We start from the raw sequence: 21,220 nt of genomic DNA on the forward strand, positions 1-21,220 counted from the left end.
ATGGCTCGGGGGACCCTGTAGCCCCCACTATGGCTGAGGGCCCCATAGACCCCTATGGCTTGGGGGACCTTAGAGCTCCCTTTGACACAGGGATCCCCTATAGCGCTGCGTGGCTCGGGAGTCTCCTATAGCCCCACATAGCCTGCGAGGAGGTCCCATATGGCCCCACGCTCCCCTCTAGCGCGAGGGTCCCCTATAGCCCCATACGGCCCAAGGCTCTCTCCAGCCCCGGTGGCCTGGAGACCCCCGGTAGAGAGAGGCGGCCTGGGGACCCCCAGGCACCCTCGACCCCGGGGACCCCTGGAGACCCCCAGCACCATGAGGAGAGGCCCGGGGCCGGTACTGGGTGGGGGGGGCTGTCCGGGCAAGATGGGGGGTCCCAGGGCCAGTACCGCCCGGAGGGGGGGCGGTCTGGGCAGGATGGGGGGTCCCAGGGCTGGTACCAATGAGGGGTCCTGGACCCGGGCAGGATGGGGGGTCCCGGGGCTGGCACCAGTGTGGGGGGCTCCTGGACCCGGGCAGGATGGGGGGGCCTGGGGTCAGTACCAGTGTGGGGGGGTCCTGGACCCGGGCAGGATCGGGGGCCCGGGGCTGGTACCCGGGGGGTCCTGGACCTGGGCAGGATGGGGGGGCCTGGGGTCAGTACCAGTGTGGGGGGGTCCTGGACCCGGGCAGGATCGGGGGCCCGGGGCTGGTACCCGGGGGGTCCGGGACCCGGGCAGGATGGGGGGGTCTTGGGGCTGGTACCAGCTGAGGGGTCCTGGTCTGGGCAGGATGGGGGGTCCCAAGGCCGGTACTGGCCGGGGGGTCCCGGACCCAGGCAGGACCGGGGGTCCCGGGGCCGGTACCGGGTTCAGAGCATCCCAGCGCCAGGCGGGCCGGGGGTCCCAGGTCCCGTCACAGGGTGCCATCCTGCACGGTGCTGGGTGCCCACTGCAGCCTGGAGCTACTCCGGGCGGGGGGGGGGGGGTCCAGCCGGGTACCGGGGGGAGGATCCAGCCTGGTCCGGGGGCGGGGGGGAGGGAGGAGGGACCCGGCCCTGTACCGGGGTGGGGGGGCCGGAGAGAGGAGGGGTCCGGCCCGGTACTTGGGGGAGGAGGGGTCCGGCCCGGGCCCGGATCTGGACCCGGACCCGGGGGGAGGATCTGGCCCAGTCCGGGGGGGGGGGGGGGGGGGGAGGGACCCGGCCTGGTACCGAGGGGACGGATCTGGCCCAATACCGGGGGGAGAAGGGGTCCGGCCCAGACCCGGACCTGGACCCGGGGGGAGGGATCCGGCCCGGTACCGGAGGGGAGGGATCCGGCCCGGACCCGGACCCGAGAGGAGGATCCGGCCCGGTACCGGGGGGAGGATCCGGCCCGGTGCAGCGGGGCGGGGCGGGACAGCGGGAGACAAAGAAGGAAACTTCGGCGAAGAGCGAGAGCGCGGCCGGGACCTGCCGGGACCCGCCGGGACACCGGGACCCGCCGGGCCCCACCGGGACACGGGGACCCTCCGGGACCTGCCGGGACACCGGGACCCGCCGGGACCCACTGGGAAACCAGGACCCCCCCCCCCCCGGGACACCGGGACCCCCCCGGGGGCCCCCCGGGACCCGCCGGGACACCGGGACCCCCTGGGACCCATCGCGGATCCCCCGAGACCCGCCAGGACACCAGGACACCGGATCCCCCCGGGACCCCCCCTGGACACCCCCACCCCGGGCGCAGAGCCCGGGACACCGGATTCCCCCGCTCCCACCCCCCCACCCCGGACGCCGGGGCCCCGAGCGGCGGCGGCGGCGGCGGGATGCGGCGGGGCTGAACCCGCTGCCCGGGATCCGGGGTCCTCGCTGCCCCCGGCGCCCCCGGACCCGCGGTGAGTGCGGTGGTGGGGGGACCGGGGGGACGTGGGGGAGCCGGCGGGATATGGGGGGACCCAGGAGGATATGGGGGGACATGGGGGACCGGAGAGGACATGGGGGGACCCGGGGGGACGAGGTGGGACACAGGGACATGGGGGGATATGGGGACACAGGAGGGGACATGAGGTACAGGGGGGACGTGGGGGGACATGGGGGGACACGGAGCCAGGAGGCAAGATGGGGCATGGGGCGCAGGTGGGGACACAGTGCCCCGGGGGAACATGGGGTGCAGGGGGGATGTGGGGCGCAGGAGGGGACACAGGGTCCGGGGGGGGGGACATGGGATGCAGGGGGGACATGGGGTCCAGGAGGTGACACAGGATCCAGGGGGGGGGACATGGGGTGCAGGGGGGATGTGGGGTGCAGGAGGGGACACAGGGTCTGTGGGGGGGACATGGGATGCAGGGGGGACATGGGGTCCAGGAGGTGACACAGGGTCCGTGGGGGGACGTGGGGTGCAGGGGGGATGTGGGGTGCAGGAGGTGACACAGGGACAGGGAAATCCTGGGGGTGAACAGGGGGGTCTTGTGGGGACGGGGGGGGTCACAGAGCAGGGACGAGGGGACCCTGAAGGACATGGGGGCCTGGGGGTCATGGAGGGGGACACGGGGGACATGTGGGTCATGGAGGGGGACAGGAGGGACATGGGGGTCTCAGAGGGAGCCGGGGGGGGTCATGGAGGGGGACACGGGGGACACGGTGGCGGGGGCTGCCCCCCCCTTGTGTGGGGCAGGGGGGTCCCGGGGGTGTCTGTCCACGATGGGGGTTTCCATCCCCGTCCGCCTGTCCGGGTGGGGCTCTGTCCGTCTGTCCGTCCCCCACCCCGTAATGGCTCCCGAGTGGCCGGGGAAGGGCCGGGCTGGGCTGGCGGGGGCCCAGACGCCTCCGCGAACCCCCCCGGCCGCCACGACGTGGCCCCACCGGGGAGGGGGGGGGACACACAGACACCCCCCGCGTGGACTCCCCCTGGCCGCCACGACGTGGCCTCACCGGGGAGGGGGGGGACACACAGACACCCCCCGTGTGGACCCCCCCGGCTGTCACGACGTGGCTGCACTGGGGGGGGGGGGACACACAGACACCCCCCGCGTGGACCCCCCACCCGTGGAGGTGACACGCAGGCCACGCGCCTGACGGAGCCACGTCTGGTCCTTCCCCCCCCCCCCCGCCAGGTTCTCCAGCTTTGCAGCGTCCCCGGCCCGGACGCCGGGGCCCCCCCCTTCCCCCCCCCCGGAGTCCCCGTGTCCCCCCCCCCCCGGGGACCATGAAGCTGCCATCCGCCTGCTGCCGGTTCCAGGTGCTGGTGGCCGCCCTGGGCGTCTGCGTGACCGTCGGCTTCGTGGTGCAGCTCCTGGTGGGACCCTTCCAGCGGAGGTGGGGGCCCCCCAGCCCGGACCGTCTCCCTTTAGCTTCTGCACCCCAAAATTCCATGGGGGGTGGGATGGGGGGTCCCACCCGCGGGGTGCCTGGGATGGGGGTCTCTGACCCCTTGGACGGCTGGGGACAGGCAGGATGGAGGTCCCCAGCTCCTCGGGTGACGGATGGGATGGGGTCCTTGTCCCTTTGGCTGCCCAGGGTGGGTGGGATGGAGACCCCCAACTCTTTGGGTGCTTGGGACCAAGCAGGATGGGGGGTCCCCACCCCTTTGGGGACTTGTGGACAAGTAGGATGGGGCTCTGCAACTTCTTGGGTTCCTGGGATGGGGGATGTGGGGGGTCCCCATCTGCTCTGGTGCCCAGGATGGGTGACATGAGGGTCCCCAACCCCTTGGGTGCCTGGGATGGGGGATGTGGGGGGTTCTCATCTGTTTTGGTGCCCAGGATGGGTGACACAGGGGTCCCCAACCCCTTGGGTGCCTGGGATGGGGGATGTGGGGTGTTCTCATCTGCTTTGGTGCCCAGGATGGGTGACACGGGGGTCCCCAACCCCTTGGGTGCCTGGGATGGGTGATGTGGGGGGTTCTCATCTGCGTTGGTGCCCAGGATGGGTGACACGGGAGTCCCCAACCTCTTGGGAGCTTGCGGACAGGCAGAATTGGGGTCTCCAACCACTTGGATACCTGATATGGGGGTCCTCATCCGCTTCGGTGCCCAGGATGGGTGACATGAGGGTCCCCAACCCTTTGGGTGCTTGGGGACAGGCAGGACGGGAATCCTCAACCCCTTGGCTACCTGGAACGGGTGGCTCGGGGGTCCTCGATGGCCGCCCCCAACGCTCTGCCCGTTCCCCACCACCACCACCCCCAGGTCCCCCGCGGCGCCCGCCGCCCGCCCGCCGCCGCCCTGCCAGCCCCGCACCCACCTGGTCTTCCTGAAGACGCACAAGACGGGCAGCAGCAGCGTGGTGAACCTGCTGCACCGCTTCGGCGAGGCCCACGGCCTCCGCTTCGCCCTGCCCCACCGCTACCAGTTCGGCTACCCCGGCCTCTTCCAGGCCAGCCGCGTCAAGGGCTACCGCCCCGGCGGGCCCCCCTTCGACATCCTCTGCCACCACATGCGCTTCAACCTGCCCGAGGTGACGGGGCCGCCGGGGCCGCCAGGGATGCTGAGGACAGGGGGACGCTGGGGACCCCGGGAACGGGTGCTGGGGGGATGCTGGGGGCACATCTAGGGGAGATGGTGGATGCCTGGGGAGGGGGACGACGACGGAGGACACCTGGGGAGATGGTGGGTGTTTGGGGGAGATGAGGGACGTCTGGGGGGCGCGGAGGACAACCGGATGAGCTGGTGGGTGCCTGGGGGAGATGGAAGGCAACTGGGTGAGATGGAGAACGTCTAGGAGGGATGGCGGATGCCCAGAGGAGATGGAGAATGTCCAGGGGAGACAGAGGGTGTCTGGGCAAGACAGAGGACATCCAGGTGAGACGGAGGACAGCTGGGGGAGGTGGGGAACCTCCAGGGGAGATGGGGAATATCTAGGGGAAACGGGGAGCATCTGGAGGAGATGGAGGATGCCTGGAGGAGATGAGGAAACTCTAGGAGAGATGGTGGATGCCTGGGGGAGATGGATGTCTGGGGGGGGGGGATGGAGGCCATCTGGGGGGATGGAGGATGCTGGGGGAGATGATGGATGTTTGGGGGAGATGGGAGATGTCTGGGGGAGATGGAGGCCATCTGGGGGAGATGGAGGCCACCTCAGGGAGACGATGGATGGTTGGGGGAGATGGTGGACGTCCGGGGGAGATAGAGGCCACCTGGGGAGATGGAGGCCACCACAGGCAGATGATGGATGTTTGGGGGAGATTGAGGATGTCTAGGGGAGATGGAGGCCACCTCAGTGAGATGATGGACATTTGGGGGAGATGGTGGACATCTGGGGGAGTTGGAGGCCACCTGGGGAGATGGAGGCCACCTCAGGGAGATGATGGATGTTCGGGAGAGATAGGGGATGTCTGGGGGAGATGGTGGCTGTCTGGGGAGATGGAGGCCACCTCAGGCAGACGATGGATGTTCGGGGGAGATGGGAGATGTCTGGGGGAGATGGAGGCCATCTCAGGCAGACGATGGACAGTTGGGGGAGATGGGGGGTGTCTAGGGGAGATGGAGGCCACCTGGGGAGATGGAGGCCACCTGGGGAGATGGAGAACATCTGGGGAAGACGGAGGCCATCCGCGGGCGGGCAGGGTGGTGCTGGAAGGGGCTCGAGGACACCCCGGACGGAGCCGGCGGCCGCGCTGGCGGGGAGGGGGGGGGTCCCAGGCAGCTCCAGCGAGCCCCCGTCGCCCCGCAGGTGCAGAAGGTGATGCCCAACGACAGCTTCTACTTCTCCATCGTGCGGGACCCGGGCACGCTGGGCGAATCGGCCTTCGCCTACTACCGCGCCGTGGCTCCGGCGTTCCGCCGGGCTCCGTCTTTGGGCGCTTTCTTGGCTTCGCCCGAGCGTTTCTACGAACCGGGAGCGCGGGGCAACCATTACGCCCGTAACCTGCTTTGGTTCGATTTCGGCTTGCCGGCTCGACCCGCCGGCGCCGGAGCGGTGGCGGCGGCGCTCGAGGGTTTGGAACGGGTCTTCGCCTTGGTGCTGCTGGCCGAGCACTTCGACGAGTCGCTCGTGCTGCTGCGCGACGCCCTGTGCTGGGCCGAGGAGGACGTGGCCGCCTTCGCCCACAACGGCCGCCGGGGCTCCGGAGCCGGCGCCGGAGCCGGCGCCGGAGCCGGCGCCAGAGCCGGTGATGGAGCCGGTGATGGAGCCGGTGCCGGAGCCGGTGCCGGAGCCGGTGATGGAGCCGGCGCCACGCAAGCCGCCCGCCTCCGTGCCTGGAACGCCCTCGACTGGGCGCTCTACACCCACCTGAACCGGTCGTTCTGGCGGCGGGCCGAGGCGTTCGGGGCGGCGAGGCTGCGGGCCGAGGTGGGGCGGCTGCGGGAGCGGCGCGCGGCCCTGGCCCGCCGCTGCCTGCGCGGCGGGGGGCCCGTGGCGGCGGCGGCCATCGCCGAGAGGCGCCTCCGGCCCTTCCAGCCGCCGGGCAGGGCCGAGATCCTGGGCTACGCGCTGCGGGCCGGGCTGGCGCCGGGCGAGCGCGAGCGCTGCGCCCGCCTCGCCACCCCCGAGCTCCAGTACAAGGACATCCTCGACCGGCGGCAGTTCGGCAACGGCACCGCGGTGACGCCGCCCCGGGCCGGGGGGTAGCGGACGGGGCGGGGAAGGGGAGGGGGGTTACGGGGAGAGGTTGGGGGGATGGGGTGTCCCATGGGTGCACCCCTATAGGTTCCGGGGTGTCCCATGGGTGCATTGCACCGCAAAGGGTGTTGGGGTGCCCCATGGGTGCATTGCATCCCTATAGGTTCCGGGGTGCCCCATGGATGCATTGCACCCCAAAGGGTGTTGGGGTGCCCCATGGGTGCATTGCACCCCTATGGGTTCCGGGGTGTCCCATGGATGCATTGCACCCCAAAGGGTGTTGGGGTGCCCCATGGGTGCATTGCACCCCTATAGGTTCCGGGATGTCCCATGGATGCATTGCACCCCAAAAGGTGTTGGGGTGCCCCATGGGTGCATTGCACCCCTATGGGTTCCGGGATGTCCCATGGATGCATTGCACCCCAAAGGGTGTTGGGGTGCCCCATGGGTGCATTGCACCCCTATGGGTTCCGGGGTGTCCCATGGATGCATTGCACCCCAAAAGGTGTTGGGGTGCCCCATGGGTGCATTGCACCCCTATGGTGTCCCATGGGTGCGGCGCCGTGCCTCGGTTTCCCTGCTCTGAGCGATGGGTGCGTTGCACCCCAAGGGGTGCCAGGGTGCCCTATTGCCGCATTGCACCCCAAGGGGTGCTGGGGTGCCCCACAGCACAGCACTGTGCCTCGGTTTCCCTGCTCTGAGCGATGGGTGTGTTGCACCCCTATGGGTGCCAGGGTGCCCCATGGGTGCATTGCACCCCTATGGGTGCCCCATGGCACAGCGCCGTGCCTCAGTTTCCCCGCTCGGGGCGGCGGGGGCTGCAGGGTGGGGGTGTCCCCCGGCCGTACCCCCCCCGGCACCTTCGTTTGCCAAGCAGCCGTGTCCGGCCCCAGCGGGGTTCGGGGTCCCCCTCGAGGTGCAGTTTTTTGGGGGGGGTCTCCTCGGTACGGGGAGGTCCCCTCGGTACGGGGGGGTCCCGGTTCCCCGGTCCTAGCGGGGTTTGGGGTCCCCCTCACGGTGCAGGGTTTTTTTGGGGGGTCTCCTCAGTGGGGGGGTCCCCTCGGTACGGGGGTGTCCCCTCGGTACAGGGGGGTCCCCGTTCCCCGGGCCCAGCGGGTTTTGGGGGGGGGGGACGATCTCCTCATGGTACGACCCCGGGGGCCTCGGGTCGCTGCTCTGGGCTACGGCGGGCCCATGGCGTGTCGAGCCGTGTCACTGGTGTGTCGAGCCGTGTCCCGGGCGTGTCGAGCCGTGTCACAGGTGTGTCGAGCCATGGCGTGTTGAGCCGTGTCACTGGTATGTCAAGCCATGACATGTCGAGCCATGTCACTGGCGTGTCGAGCCATGGCGTGTCGAGACGTGTCACTGGCGTGTCGAGCTGTGCCTGTAGCGTGCCAAATTCCCGCCATAGCATGTTCATGGAATGTGGGTGGAGCCTCCCCGGGAGGGGGAGGGGCTTGTCCAGGCCCCGCCCCCTGTCACGGTTCGCGCCATCTTAAGGGCAATTATTAAATAACCAAAAAAAAGTGTCAGCCCGATGATTGGGCGATGGTGCTGTCAGTCATTCGGCTGCGCTGGGCGGGAGGGCGTTATTGGCTCTCCTCAGCGGCAGAACAGGAAGTCCCGCCCCGAGCCGGGCATGAAGGCGTTAGGCTGAAGCCCTGCCCCACCCCGTCGAGGGAAACGCGCCTTCCCGCGCGGCGATTGGTCCCTGTGCGGGGAGCGGATGTGACGTCAGCACCCGTGGCGGGCAGCGGGTCCTCCAGGGGGTGGTGCCTCAGCCCCTCATCGATGCGCTCGGCGGCGGCGCTCGGCGCTCGCCCGCGCTGCCTGCCGCCCGCCCCGCCCCCGGCCCCGCCCCCGCCCCCGGCCCCGCCCGGTCGCTCCGGCAGCGCCGCGCGGAGCCGGAGCCGGAACCGGAACCGCCCCCGGGAGCCCCCGGCCCGGCACCGTCCTCCCCCCCCCCACCCCCCACCCCCGCCCGGTGCCCGGGCCCAGCACCGCCCCCGCCCCCCGCCCCCGCCCCTCCCTCCTTCCCCCGGAGCCCCGACATCCCCCCCGGGCTCCCCGCGGCCCGGCCCGGCCCGGCCTCGGGATCCCCCCGTCCCACCCGGGATCCCCCCCCCCCCCCCACTCCCCACCCCGGGACGCCTCCGCTCTGGTCCCGGCATCACCCCGGTGCCCCCGGCCTCCCCCCGCATCCATCCGCCCGCTTCCGGTGCCCCCCCCCCCGGTCCCCAAGACCCCCTCCCCCCCCCGCCCGGTGCCGCCGGCCCCCCCACCCCCCCCCCGTCCTCCTCCTCCGGTACCGGTCGGGCCCATGGAGTCGCAGTGCGATTACTTCATGTACTTCCCGGCGGTGCCGTTCGCCGCCCGGGAGCTGCTGACGGGCGAACCGGGCCGGTACCGGGCGCTGCCCCGCCGTAACCACCTCTACCTGGGTGAGACCGTGCGGTTCCTCCTGGTGCTCCGCTGCCGCCCCGGCACCGGGGCCGGCACCGGGGCCGGGCCGGGCCGGCCGCCCTGGGCCGAGCTGGCCGCCTCGCTGGCCGCCCTGGCCAGCGTCAGCCCCGGCGGCTCGGAGCCCGGCGGCGAGCGCGACGGGGACGGGGAGGCGGAGGGCGGCGAAGGCGGCGGGGTCCCGCCGGAGCCCCCCGTTTTCCGGGACTGCCGGGCCCTGCTGACGCACAGCCAGGGCCCCCCGGGGCGGCCCGCGGCCGGGGTGGGTGACCGACGGCGGCGGGGGGTGGGGGGGGGGGGACGGGAGAGGTGGTGGGATTTGGGGGCGGGGATGTGGGGCCAAGGGTGGGTGTGGGGGGCAAAGGAGGGACAAGGGGACATGGGGAGCGTGGGAGGGACGTGGGGACAAGGGAGCAAGGGTGGGACATGGGGACAAGGGAGGGACACGGGGACAGGGGTGGGCATAGGGGGACAAGGGAGGGACATGGGGACAAGGGTGGGACATGGGGACAAGGGAGACTTGAGGGGCAAGGGAGGGACATGGGGACAAGGGTTGGTATAGGGGGACAAGGGAGGGACATGGGGACAAGGGAGATATGGGGGGCAAAAGAGGTGCATGGGGACAAGGGAGACGGGGGGCAAGGGAGGGACGTGGGGACAGGAGTGGGCATAGGGGGACAAGGGAGGGACATGGGGACAAGGGTGGGCATAGGGGGCAAGGGTGGGACATGGGGACAAGGGACACAGGGACAAGGGAGACATGGGGGGCAAGGGAGGGACATGGGGACAAGAGTGGATATGGGGGGACAAGGGACGGGCTTGGGGACAAGAGCGGATGTGGGGGACAAGAGAAGGACGTGGGGACGTGGCGGGGGGGGCAGTGGAGGGACGTGGGGCAGATGCGGGGCTGAGGACCGGCGGGAGGAGCTGGGACGGGGGAGGTGACACGGGACGGGGAAGGGGCCACCGCGGCTGAGCCCCGCTGCGGCCCCAGATGCCGGTGGAGGACCCCATCGTGTCCACGGACGAGGTCATCTTCCCCTTGACCATCTCCCTCGACAAGCTGCCCCCCGGCACCGTCAAGGCCAAGGTGAGGCTGGCATGGGACCTCGGGGACAGCGTGGGGACCTTGGGGACGGGAGGGGATCTCAGGGATGGTGCGGGGACCTTGGGGACGGGAGGGGAACTTGAGGACGGTGTGTGTGGGGTCTTTGGGGATGGGAGGGGGACTTGAGGGAAACATGGGGCTGGTGGCAGTGTGGGGATCTCCGGGGTGGGAGGGGACAGCGTGGGGACCTCAGGGGCAAGGGGGGACAGCGTGGGGGCCTTGGCAATGGGAGGAGACCTCGGGGACAGGATGGGACCTCGAGGACAGGATGGGACCTCGGGGACAGCATGAGGACCCAGAGTTGGGACTAAGACCTAACCACGGTGCTTCCCACCATCAAGGTGAGGGTGGCAGTGGGGCCAGCACTGGGACCTTGGGGCCAGCGTTGGGACCTTGGGGCCAGCGCTGGGACGTGGGGGCCAGCGTTGGGACCTTGGGGACAGCATTGGGACCTTGGGGACAGCGTTGGGACCTGGGGGCCAGCACTGGGACCTGGGGGACAAGCGTGGTGACACGGGACTGTGAGCAGAGATGGGGAGCAGGATGCAGCCTTCGTGTCTCCCCTCTCCGAGTCCCTCGGGAGCAGCTGGGGTGGGTTTGGGGGACAGCAGGAGACCCCGGGGATGGGAGAGGACCCCTGGGCCAGCCCGGCCCCCGTGTCCCTGCCGTCCCCAGATCGTGGTGACGGTGTGGAAGCGGGACACGGAGCCGCCCGAGCTGCGGGAGGGCGGCGGGTACCTGAGCCTGCTCCAGACCCGAGCGCCCACGCACGTCTTCCGCCAGGAGCAGGGGGCCTTCAAGGCGCAAGGTGGGGCTGGCCCCATGTCCCCCGTGTCCCCCGTGTCCCCCACGTCCCTTGTCCCTCCTGGTGGCCCCCGTCTGCCTCCGTGTCCCCTGCCTCTGGCACCCTGCGTCCCCCCCCCACGTCCCTTGTCCCCCCTCAGGCTCCCCAGCTCCGTGTCCCCCGCCCTGCCAGCCGGCCGTGCCTTGCGTCCCCGGTACCTGCTGTCACGTGGGTGCCCCGCGTCCCCCCGACGTGTCCCTCCCCGGTGTCCCCTGACTGCCCGTCTGCCCGCAGTGAGCACCCTGCTGACTGTGCTGCCCCCGCCCGTGGTGCGATGCCGCCAGCTCACCGTCTCCGGGAAGTACCTCACCGTGCTCAAAGGTGAGGGGACCGCGCGGTGGCACGGGGACCGCGCGGTGGCACGAGGACACGGACGCCAGGGAGGCTTGGGGTGGGGTGGGAGGGACGACACACGGCCACCCCGGAGAGGGGGGGGGACCGGGGGGTGGCTCGGACTGAGATGGTGGCCGGGGCAGAGCAGAAGATGCGTGTCGAGAGGGACGCGGACGGGACGCAGGCTGCTTGGGGCCACCTCGGTGTCCCCCCCCCCCCGCCGTGGTTTCACCTCGGTGTGTCCCCCCCCCCCCGGTGTCACCTCGGTGTCCTTGTCACCCAGTGCTGAACGGCTGGTCCCAGGAGGAGATCTCGCTGTGGGACGTGCAGATCCTGCCCAACTTCAACGCCAGCTACCTGCCCGTCATGCCTGACGGCTCCGTCCTGCTGGTCGATGACGTCTGGTGAGCGCTGGGGACACCCTGGGGTCCCCCGGGAATGTCCTCGGGGTGGGGGGGGGGTGGGGGGACGCGGCTGCGGGGGGGACCCCGAGGAAGCCGTGGGGATCTGCGCGTCCCTTGGGAGGGGGCCGCGCCGCGTCCTCGGCCCCCCGGGGGAGGCCGCCCCCCAGCCTCCGGGCTGTCCCCTCCCCGTGTCCCTGAGCTGTCCCCGCGCCCCGTCCCGCAGCCACCACTCGGGCGAGGTGCCCGTGGGCGCCTTCTGCCGCGTGGCCAGCGCCGGCTCGGCCTGTCCCTGCGCCCTCAGCGCCCTCGAGGAGCACAACTTCCTCTTCCAGCTCCAGGCGCCCGAGAGGCCCCCCGAGGACGCCAAGGAGGTGAGGGGACGCGGCGCGGGGCGCCGTGGGGGGACACCAAGAGGGACCGTTCCGGCTGGGAGGGGGGAATCCGTCGTGTTGGGGACCTGAGGGTGACCGGGAGGTTTTGGGGACCATCCTGGCTAGGACAAGGCGGGCGAGGGGGTGTCCTTGCTGTGGGTGGAGGGCACAGGGACGTTCCCGACCCTCTGTCCCTCCAGGGCTTGGAGGTCCCGTTGGTGGCCGTGATCCAGTGGTCAACGCCGAAGCTGCCCTTCACCAGCAGCATCTACACGCATTACCGGTGAGAGCCACCTCGAAGGTCCTCGATGGCCCCGGTCCCCAAGGGGGAGACCCCTGGGGCGCTGTCCCCAAGGGGGAGACCCCTGGGGCGCTGTCCCCAAGGGGGAAGGGACCCTCCCGGGTCTCCCTGCTCCAAGGAGGAGGATCCCTGCCCTGGGATGGTGCCATTACTCCGGGTCCCCGGGGTGCCGCGTGGTCATCCCCGTGTCCCTGACGTCCTCAGGGCTGCCCCGAGTCGCCAACCCCGTGTCCCCAAGGCTCCTTGGGGCCGTCCCCACGGCTCCTGGCCGCCGTCCCCGCGTCCCTAACCGCCGTCCCGCCCCCCCTCCCCCCCCAGGCTGCCGAGCATCCGCCTGGAGCGGCCGCGCTTCGTGATGACGGCCGCCTGCGAGTCGCCGGTGCGGGCCCGGCAGCGCTTCACCGTCACCTACACGCTGCTCAACGACCTCCAGGACTTCCTGGCCGTGCGGCTCGTCTGGACGCCCGAGACCGCCACGGCCGGTGGGGACAGGAGGCGACGGGCCCCGGGAGGGGACAGAGGGGACGGGGAGGGGACAGAGGGGACGGAGGAGGGTCTGGGGGTGGCCAAGAGGGGACAGACGAGATGGGGGGAGGATCAGAGGGGACAGGGGTGGCCGGGAGGGGGACAAGGTGGCTCAGAGAGAGTGGAGGTGACAGAGGTGGCCGGGAGGGGACAGAGGGGACAGGGAGGGGATCAGCGGGGACAGAGGAGGGTCTGGGGGTGGCCAAGAGGGGACAGACGTGATGAGATGGGGGGGGATCAGAGGGGACAGAGGTGGCCGGGAGGGGACAGAGAAGACAGAGAGGGGATCAGCAGGGATGAAGGAGGGGACAGAGGGGACGGGGAGGGGACAGAGGGGACGGAGGAGGGTCTGGGGGTGGCCAAGAGGGGACAGACGAGATGGGGGGAGGATCAGAGGGGACAGGGGTGGCCGGGAGGGGGACAAGGTGGCTCAGAGAGAGTGGAGGTGACAGAGGTGGCTGGGAGGGGACAGAGGAGGGTCTGGGGGTGGCCAAGAGGGGACAGACGTGATGAGATGGGGGGGGATCAGAGGGGACAGAGGTGGCCGGGAGGGGACAGAGAGGGGATCAGCAGGGATGAAGGAGGGGACAGAGGGGACGGGGAGGGGACAGAGGGGACGGAGGAGGGTCTGGGGGTGGCCAAGAGGGGACAGACGAGATGGGGGGAGGATCAGAGTGGACAGGGGTGGCCGGGAGGGGGACAAGGTGGCTCAGAGAGAGTGGAGGTGACAGAGGTGGCCGGGAGGGGACAGAGGGGACAGGGAGGGGATCAGCGGGGACAGAGGAGGGTCTGGGGGTGGCCAAGAGGTGACAGACGAGATGGGGGGAGGATCAGAGGGGACAGGGGTGGCCGGGAGGGGGACAAGGTGGCCCAGAGGGAGTGGAGGTGACAGAGGTGGCCGGGAAGGGACAGAGGGGACGGAGAGGGGATCAGCGGGGACAGAGGAGGGTCTGGGGGTGGCCAAGAGGGGACAGACGTGATGAGATGGGGGGGGGGATCAGAGGGGACAGAGGTGGCCGGGAGGGCGCGGAGGTCCCGTCCTCACGTCTGTGTGTCCGTCCGTCCCCCGCAGGGAAGAAGCTATCCGGGGAGGAGCGCCGGGCCACGCAGGCCGCGCTGGACGCCGTCGTGTGCCACACGCCGCTCAACAACCTGGGCTACTCGCGCAAGGGCAGCGCCCTGACGATCCGCGTGGCCTTCCAGGCGCTGCGGGCCGGGCTTTTCGAGGTGAGGCCGCCCGGACGCCTGGGCCCCGGCTCGGTTCGGTGCCGGGGGGGGGGGGGGGGGGGGGGAGGGAGGCGTCAGCCGCGTTCCCGGCGCCGCCGCCGCAGCTGTCGCAGCACATGAAGCTGAAGCTGCAGTTCACGGCGAGCGCGGCGAACCCGCCGCCCGAGGCCCGGCCCGTGTCGCGCCGGAGCAGCCCGAGCAGCCCGGCCGTGCGCGAGCTCGTGGAGCGGCACCAGGCCGCGCTCGGCCGCTCCCAGTCCTTCTCGCACCAGCAACCCGCCCGCAGCCACCTCATGAGGTACCGGGGCTCGGGGCGGGGGGGGGGGGGGGACGGACGGACGGACGGACGGACACGCGGGGCGGTGGAGGGGGGGGGGGGATGCACACACGTGTGCGCGTGGCGGGGCGAGGGGACGCGTGGGGTGGGGACGTGGGGTGGGGACGCGTGGGGTGGGAGAGACGAGGTGAGGGGGCACCTGGGGGCGGAGGGGATGGTGGGGGGCAGCTGGGGCAGGTGGGTGGGTGGGGGTGTCGTGGGCCGTGGGGCAGGGGCCTGGCAGCCCCCCAGGGGGCCGTGGGGCAGGGGACAACCAGACTCCCCAGGGACACGGGGCAGGGACCCGGCAGCCCCCCACGGGGCCGTGGGGCAGGGGCGCGGCAGCCCCCCAGGGGCCGTGGGGCAGGGGCGCGCCAGCCCCCCAGGGGGCCATGGGGCAGGGGCCCGGCAGTCCCCTATGGGGCAGGGGCCCGGCAGTCCCCCAGGGGCCGTGGGGCAGGGGCGTGGCAGCCCCCCAGGAGCCGTGGGGCAGGGGCCCGGCAGTCCCCCATGGGGCAGGGGCGCGGCAGCCCCCCAGGGGCCGTGGGGCAGGTGCCCGGCAGCCCCCCATGGGGCAGGGGCCCGGCAGCCCCCCAGGGGCCGTGGGGCAGGGGCCCGGCAGCCCCCCAGGAGCCGTGGGGCAGGGGCCCGGCAGCCCCCCACGGGGCAGGGGCCCGGCAGCCCCCCAGGGGCCGTGGGGCAGGGGCCCGGCAGCCCCCCAGGGGCCGTGGGGCAGGGGCCCGGCAGCCCCCCAGGAGCCGTGGGGCAGGGGCCCGGCAGTCCCCCACGGGGCAGGGGCCCGGCAGCCCCCCAGGGGCCGTGTGGCAGGGGCCCGGCAGCCCCCCATGGGGCAGGGGCGCGGCAGCCCCCCAGGAGCCGTGGGGCAGGGGCCCGGCAGCCCCCCAGGAGCCGTGGGGCAGGGGCCCGGCAGCCCCCCAGGGGCCGTGGGGCAGGGGCCTGGCAGTCCCCCACAGGGCAGGGGCCCGGCAGCCCCCCAGGAGCCGTGGGGCAGGTGCCCGGCAGCCCCCCACGGGGCAGGGGCCCGGCAGCCCCCCAGGGGCCGTGGGGCAGGGGCGCGCCCGTCACGGCCCCGCGCCCGCCAGGTCCGGCAGCGTGATGGAGCGGCGCGCCATCACCCCGCCGGTGGGCTCCCCCGTGGGGCGGCCCCTCTACCTGCCCCCCGAGAAGACGGTGCTCTCGCTGGACAAGATCGCCAAGCGGGAGTGCAAGGTGCTGGTCGTGGAGCCCGTCAAGTGACGGCCACCTCGGGGACGGGGTGTCCCTGGGGGGGGGGGGCAGGCGTCTGGGGGGGGGGGGCCGGGGCCGCGCCCCCCCCCGCCCCACGCGGCCCCACGCCGCCCCACGCCGCCGGGGCTAAACCTGCTGCTTCACTGGGACTGCACTGGAACGTGCCATGGGGGGGTTTGGCGGGGGGGGGGGGGGATGGACACCAAACTGGGGGGGGGGGGGGGACAGGGACAGGGCCTGTCCCCAGGCTTGGGGGGCGGGGGGGGGCCGTGTCGATGCTCTGGGGACACGGGGGTGGCACTGGTGCAGGGGGGGGGGGGGAACGTCCTGCAGCTGGTCCCGGCGCTGTTTACACCCCCCCCACCTTGTCTTGAACATGGTCATTTGAGGGGGGGGCACGGTTATTTTGGGGGGGGGCACAGTTATTTGGGAGGGGGGACGGGGATGGGGACAAAAGGGACCGGGACGTGTCCCTGCTGCCAGGCGTGGGGGGGGGGTGGGGGGGCACACCGGGATGTGTCCCATCCCCCCCCCCCGGGGGATGCTGAGCCAAAGGGGGGGGCACGTCCCCCGCTGCCGCCCCCCCTCCGAGCCCTGCGGGGGACGGGGACGTGCCCCCCCCCCCCAGCCCCCCAAACCTCCCCCCCCCGAGGCGGGTGGCACTTTATTTCCGTGTTATTTATTCGTCTCCGCGCTGGCTGCCGCGTGTACACGCGTGTGCGCGCGCGAATAAAAGCGCCGGCGGCCCCGGCCGTGGCCGTGGGGACGGGTCTGTGGCACCCGGGGGGGGGGACACGGGGGGTTGGGGGGGGGACACAACGCTGGCGGCTTCGGCTGGGGCCCCAGCGAGGGGCAAGGGGGGGTGGGGGGTGGGGAAGCAGGACCCCCTTCGTGATGCCTGGTGTCACCCTGTCCCGTGTCACTGTGGACCCACATCACTGTGTCCCGTGGACCCACGTCACCGTGTCCCGTGGACCCGTGTCCTGTGGACCCACATCACTGTGTCCCGTGGACCCACGTCCTGTGGACCCATGTCCCGTGGACCCACATCACTGTGTCCAGTGGACCCGTGTCCTGTGGACCCACATCACTGTGTCCCGTGGACCCACGTCCTGTGGACCCATGTCCCGTGGACCCACGTCACCGTGTCCCGTGGACCCACATCACTGTGTCCTGCGGACCCATGTCCCGTGGACCCATGTCCCATGGACCCACATCACTGTGTCCCGTGGACCCACGTCCTGTGGACCCATGTCCCGTGGACCCACATCACCGTGTCCCGTGGACCCGTGTCCTGTGGACCCACATCACTGTGTCCTGCGGACCCATGTCCCGTGGACCCATGTCCTGTGGACCCACATCACTGTGTCCAGTGGACCCACGTCCCGTGGACCCACATCACTGTGTCCCGTGGACCCACGTCCTGTGGACCCACATCACCGTGTCCCGTGGACCCGTGTCCCGTGGACCCACATCACTGTGTCCTGCGGACCCATGTCCCGTGGACCCACATCACCGTGTCCCCTGCTCTGAGGGGAGCCATGTGCACCCCCCACCCCCCAAAAGGACCCCCACACACACCCCAAAAAACCCACGCTGCCACGGGGCGGGGAGGTGACCAGGACGCAATTTACTGCCTCAACGGCGGGACAACGTGGCACCGCCGGGCCCGGGGACGCGTGGGGCGTTGGGGGGGGGGGGGACGGGACTGTTCTGCTGGGGGGAGCTGGGGGGGGTCACCCGGGAAGCGAGTGGGCCGGAGACACGAGTGGGCGTCACCACGGGGCTCGGGGGACACCCCGGGGGGGGGGCCGAGGACAGCAGGGACGTGGCTGGGGGTCGGGGTGGGTCACCGCAGGGTCTTGGGGACAGCGGAGATGTGGGGGACGGGGTGGGGGGAACGGGGTGGGGGGGGACCGTCCCTGTCCCCCCCGGGGCCGGCGTCCCCCGCGGTCACACGGTGACGGGCTCCTGGACGTGGTTCTGGCGCTTCACCACGAAGAGCTTCTGCCCGGACACGGTGACGAGGAGGGAGTGTTCGCCGAAGACCACTGCAGGGACAGGGCGAGCGTGGGGACGTCGGGGCCAGCACGGGGACGTGGGGGCCACTACTGCCCTGGGGACAGGGCGAGTGTGGGGCCACCGGGGCCGCCACCATCACCACGGGGACGTTGGGGCCACCACTGCCCTGGGGACAGGGCGAGTGTGGGGCCACCGGGGCCACCACTGTCACCACGGGGATGTTGGGGCCACCACTGCCCTGGGGACAGGGCGAGCACGGGGCCACCACCGTCACCACGGGGACGTGGGGGCCACCACTGCCCCGGGGACAGGGTGAGTGTGGGGCCACCGGGGCCACCACTCCCATGGGGACAGGGCGAATGATGGGGCTATGGAGGCCACCACCATCGTCACCACGGGAGCACTAGGGCCACCACCTCCCCTGGGGACAAGGTGAGCACCGGGCCACCGGCACCCTGGGTACCCGGCGAGTGCGGGGCCACCACCCCGGGGCCACCTCCCCCCCCCATCCCGGTGGGCGACGTGAGTACGGAGGGCCACCACTAGCCCAGGGCCCCCCCGAAGCTGCTACCACCGCGGGGACAGCAGAAGGGTGACGGCCACCACCGTCACCGTCACCACCACCGTCACCGTCACCGCCGTGGGGACACTCACCCGAGAGGCGCTTGAAGGGGGGGTCGTGGCCGCGCTGCAGCCGCAGCCCGCAGGCCGTGGCCACCAGCTCCGAGAGCACCGCGGCCGTGTGCTCGTCGTTCTCCAGGTCGCCGGCCGACTGGCGGGGGGGGGGGGACAACGGTGTCACCGGGGGGCGGGGGGGGGGACCCGGGTGTCCCCATCCCCCCCCCCCCCCCCCCCCCCCGAGGAGGACCCAGGCGTCCGGGCGCCCTCACCGCCAGCACGGCCCCGTCGCTGATGACCAGGTAGCCCAACTGGTCCGGGATCCGCTCCAGCCCCTGGGTCAGCGCCGTGGTCTGGGGTTGGGGGCGGCAGCGTCACCCCCGGGTCGCAGGGTCATTGCCCCCCCCACACCCCACTGCGCCCCAGTTCTCCCCCCCCCTCCCGGTTGTATCCCAGTCGTCCTCTCCCCACTGTTCCCAGCTCCCAGTCCCCCCCATAGGGGCTCCCCAGTGTCCCCCACCCCCGTGTCTCCCATCCCAGTGCTCCCAGTCCCCCCATAGGGGCTCCCAGTGTCCCCCACCCCCGTGTCTCCCATCCCAGTGCTCCCAGTCCCCCCATAGGGGCTCCCCAGTGTCCCCCACCCCCGTGTCTCCCATCCCAGTGCTCCCAGTCCCCCCATAGGGGCTCCCCAGTGTCCCCCACCCCCGTGTCTCCCATCCCAGTGCTCCCAGTCCCCCCCATAGGGGCTCCTCAGGGTCCCAGTGTCCCCCACTCCAGTGTCTCCCATTGCAGTCCTCCCATCCCAGTGCTCCCAGTCCCCCCCATAGGGGCTCCCCAGGGTCCCAGTGTCCCCCACCCCAGTGTCTCCCACCCCAGTCCTCCCATCCCAGTGCTCCCAGTCCCCCAAAGGGGCTCCCCAGGCTCTCAGTCCCCCAATCACAGTGTCCCCCAACCCAGTGTCTCCCACCCCAGTCCTCCCAGTCCCCCAAAGGGGCTCCCCAGTTTCCCTGTCCCCCATCCCAGTGCTCCCAGTCCCCCAAAGGGGCTCCCCGGGGTCTCAGTGCCCCCAATCCCAGTGTCCCCCACCCCAGTCCCCCATAGGGGCTCCCCAGTGGCCCCCACCCCAGTGCTCCCAGTCCCCCAAAGGGGCTCCCCAGCATCCCAATGTCTCCTATCCCAGTCCCCCAAAGGGGCTCCCCGGGGTCTCAGTGCCCCCAATCCCAGTGTCCCCCACCCCAGTCCCCCATAGGGGCTCCCCAGTGGCCCCCACCCCAGTGCTCCCAGTCCCCCAAAGGGGCTCCCCAGCATCCCAGTGTCTCCTATCCCAGTTCCCCAAAGGGGCTCCCCGGGGTCTCAGTGCCCCCAATTCCAGTGTCCCCCAGTGCCCCATCCCAGTACTCCCAGTGCCCCAATCCCAGTGTCTCCCACCCCAGTGCCCCCATCCCAGTCCTCCCAGTCCCCCCATCCCAGTGCCTCCCAGTGCCCCATCCCAGTGCTCCCAGTCCCCCCATCCCAGTGCCTCCCACCCCAGTGCCCCATCCCAGTGCTCCCAGTCCCCCTACCCCAGCGTCTCCCACCCCAGTGCCCCATCCCAGTGCTCCCAGTCCCCCTATCCCAGCGCCTCCCACCCCAGTGCCCCATCCCAGTGCTCCCAGTCCCCCTACCCCAGCGTCTCCCACCCCAGTGCCCCATCCCAGTGCTCCCAGTCCCCCTATCCCAGTGCCTCCCACCCCAGTGCCCCATCCCAGTGCTCCCAGTCCCCCCATCCCAGCGCCTCCCCCCGGGTCCTAGCGCCCCCCGGCCCCGCACTCACCATGGCCCCGCTCCTGCGCCGCTCCCGGTCAGCTGACCGCCCCGCCCCGCCCCCTGCGCCCGCCCATAGGCCGGCCGCACGCCCCGCCCCCCCGCACGCCATTGGCGACGAGCCCTGTCTGTCACCGCTTCCACCCCGCCCCCCCGCCCCCGCGCTTCTATTGGCTGGCGCCGCGGCTCGGGGCCCGCCCCCCCGCCGGCCAGGCGTCCAGTGAGAGCCGTGCTGGGGAAGCACGTGATGGGGGGAGCCGCTGGGGGTGTGGCGCTAATGAATATTCATGACGTCGTTTACATAGGGAGGGCACCCCTCCCCCCTGCCCCAGAGGCTCATGGGAGCCCCACCAAGCCGGTCCTCCCACCTGCCCTAGGGCATCATGGGAGTCCCACCAAAAGGGAACACTTCCTGCCCCAGGGCATCATGGGAATCCCATCAAAGGGTCTCCCACCTGCCCCAGGGCATCATGGGAGCCCCACCAAAAGGGCACTTCCTGCCCCAGGGCATCATGGGAATCCCATCAAAAGGGAACACTTCCTGCCCCAGGGCATCATGGGATTCCCACCATAGGGGATCCCCAAGCCCCAGGGCATTATGGGAGCCCCACCAAAAGGGAACACTTCCTGCCCCAGGGCATCATGGGATTCTCACCATAGGGAATCCCCAAGCCCCAGGGCATTATGGGAGCCCCACCAAAAGGGAACACTTCCTGCCCCAGGGCATCATGGGAATCCCACTAAGGGTGATCCCTGTGCCCCAGGGCATCATGGGAATCCCACCAAGGAGGCTCATAGGGGTTCCCCGAGCAGGGACCACTTCCCACCCCAGGGCATCCCAGCCCTGCCCCCCTCCCCGAGCCCCCGAGGAGAGGCCAGCCCCAAGGTCTGCTCAGGGGCTTTATTTCATGGCTGGAAACGTCCCCAAGGCTCTCCGGTCCCGTGGGGACATCCCCAAGGCTCTGCTAGTCCTCAAGAACATCCCTGGGGCTCTCCGGTCCCGTGGGGACATCCCCAAGGCTCTGCTAGTCCTCAAGAACATCCCCGGGGCTCTCCGGTCCCGTGGGGAAGTCCTCAAGGGCCTTCTTGCCCTTGGGGACATCCCTGAGGCTCTCTT

General features: G+C 71.6%; 3 protein-coding genes across 4 annotated transcripts; 2 read left to right on the top strand and 1 right to left on the bottom strand.

Annotated features, from left to right (window-relative positions):
* The first annotated feature begins 1,298 nt into the window (after positions 1-1,298).
* On the top strand, positions 1,299-6,539 carry GAL3ST4 (galactose-3-O-sulfotransferase 4). Its single transcript, XM_062598922.1, has 4 exons — positions 1,299-1,857; positions 3,076-3,277; positions 4,150-4,417; positions 5,633-6,539. The coding sequence occupies exons 2-4, from the start codon at positions 3,168-3,170 to the stop codon at positions 6,530-6,532; spliced, it is 1,278 nt and encodes a 425-aa protein (XP_062454906.1). The 5' UTR covers positions 1,299-1,857; positions 3,076-3,167; the 3' UTR covers positions 6,533-6,539.
* Positions 6,540-8,401: 1,862 nt separating this feature from the next.
* On the top strand, positions 8,402-15,826 carry TRAPPC14 (trafficking protein particle complex subunit 14). 2 transcript variants are annotated; one of them, XM_062598919.1, is made up of 11 exons: positions 8,402-9,245; positions 9,978-10,073; positions 10,767-10,899; positions 11,170-11,256; positions 11,552-11,672; positions 11,896-12,043; positions 12,244-12,326; positions 12,663-12,826; positions 13,942-14,096; positions 14,201-14,394; positions 15,516-15,826. In XM_062598919.1, the coding sequence occupies exons 1-11, from the start codon at positions 8,844-8,846 to the stop codon at positions 15,667-15,669; spliced, it is 1,737 nt and encodes a 578-aa protein (XP_062454903.1). In that variant the 5' UTR covers positions 8,402-8,843; the 3' UTR covers positions 15,670-15,826. The 2 variants fall into 2 exon arrangements, with proteins under 2 accessions (XP_062454903.1, XP_062454905.1); XM_062598921.1 differs by having other exon boundaries at positions 14,231-14,394.
* Positions 15,827-16,323: 497 nt separating this feature from the next.
* On the bottom strand, positions 16,324-20,154 carry LAMTOR4 (late endosomal/lysosomal adaptor, MAPK and MTOR activator 4). Its single transcript, XM_062598925.1, has 4 exons — positions 20,114-20,154; positions 18,573-18,653; positions 18,337-18,454; positions 16,324-17,711 (listed from the first exon to the last, which is right to left on the bottom strand). Exons 1-4 carry the CDS (start codon positions 20,114-20,116, stop codon positions 17,614-17,616), a joined length of 300 nt encoding a protein of 99 aa, XP_062454909.1. The 5' UTR covers positions 20,117-20,154; the 3' UTR covers positions 16,324-17,613.
* Between the last annotated feature and the right edge of the window lie 1,066 nt (positions 20,155-21,220).

The sequence above is a fragment of the Rhea pennata genome, chromosome 39 (genome assembly GCF_028389875.1).
Source record: "Rhea pennata isolate bPtePen1 chromosome 39, bPtePen1.pri, whole genome shotgun sequence".
NCBI classification, from domain to species: domain Eukaryota; kingdom Metazoa; phylum Chordata; class Aves; order Rheiformes; family Rheidae; genus Rhea; species Rhea pennata.

Bases quoted from the DNA above. Each gene is read 5' to 3' on its own strand.
- LAMTOR4 (XM_062598925.1), bottom strand. The intron at 18,455-18,572 runs GTGAGGGCGCCC...CCCCCCCGCCAG, and splicing joins GCGACGGGGCCGTGCTGGCG to TCGGCCGGCGACCTGGAGAA. The intron at 17,712-18,336 runs GTGAGTGTCCCC...CTGTCCCTGCAG, and splicing joins CCCCTTCAAGCGCCTCTCGG to TGGTCTTCGGCGAACACTCC.
- GAL3ST4 (XM_062598922.1), top strand. From the start codon at position 3,168: ATGAAGCTGCCATCCGCCTGCTGCCGGTTCCAGGTGCTGGTGGCCGCC. The intron at 3,278-4,149 runs GTGGGGGCCCCC...CACCACCCCCAG, and splicing joins GTGGGACCCTTCCAGCGGAG to GTCCCCCGCGGCGCCCGCCG. The intron at 4,418-5,632 runs GTGACGGGGCCG...GTCGCCCCGCAG, and splicing joins TGCGCTTCAACCTGCCCGAG to GTGCAGAAGGTGATGCCCAA.
- TRAPPC14 (XM_062598919.1), top strand. From the start codon at position 8,844: ATGGAGTCGCAGTGCGATTACTTCATGTACTTCCCGGCGGTGCCGTTC. The intron at 12,044-12,243 runs GTGAGGGGACGC...CTGTCCCTCCAG, and splicing joins CCCCCGAGGACGCCAAGGAG to GGCTTGGAGGTCCCGTTGGT. The intron at 12,827-13,941 runs GTGGGGACAGGA...CGTCCCCCGCAG, and splicing joins GCCCGAGACCGCCACGGCCG to GGAAGAAGCTATCCGGGGAG.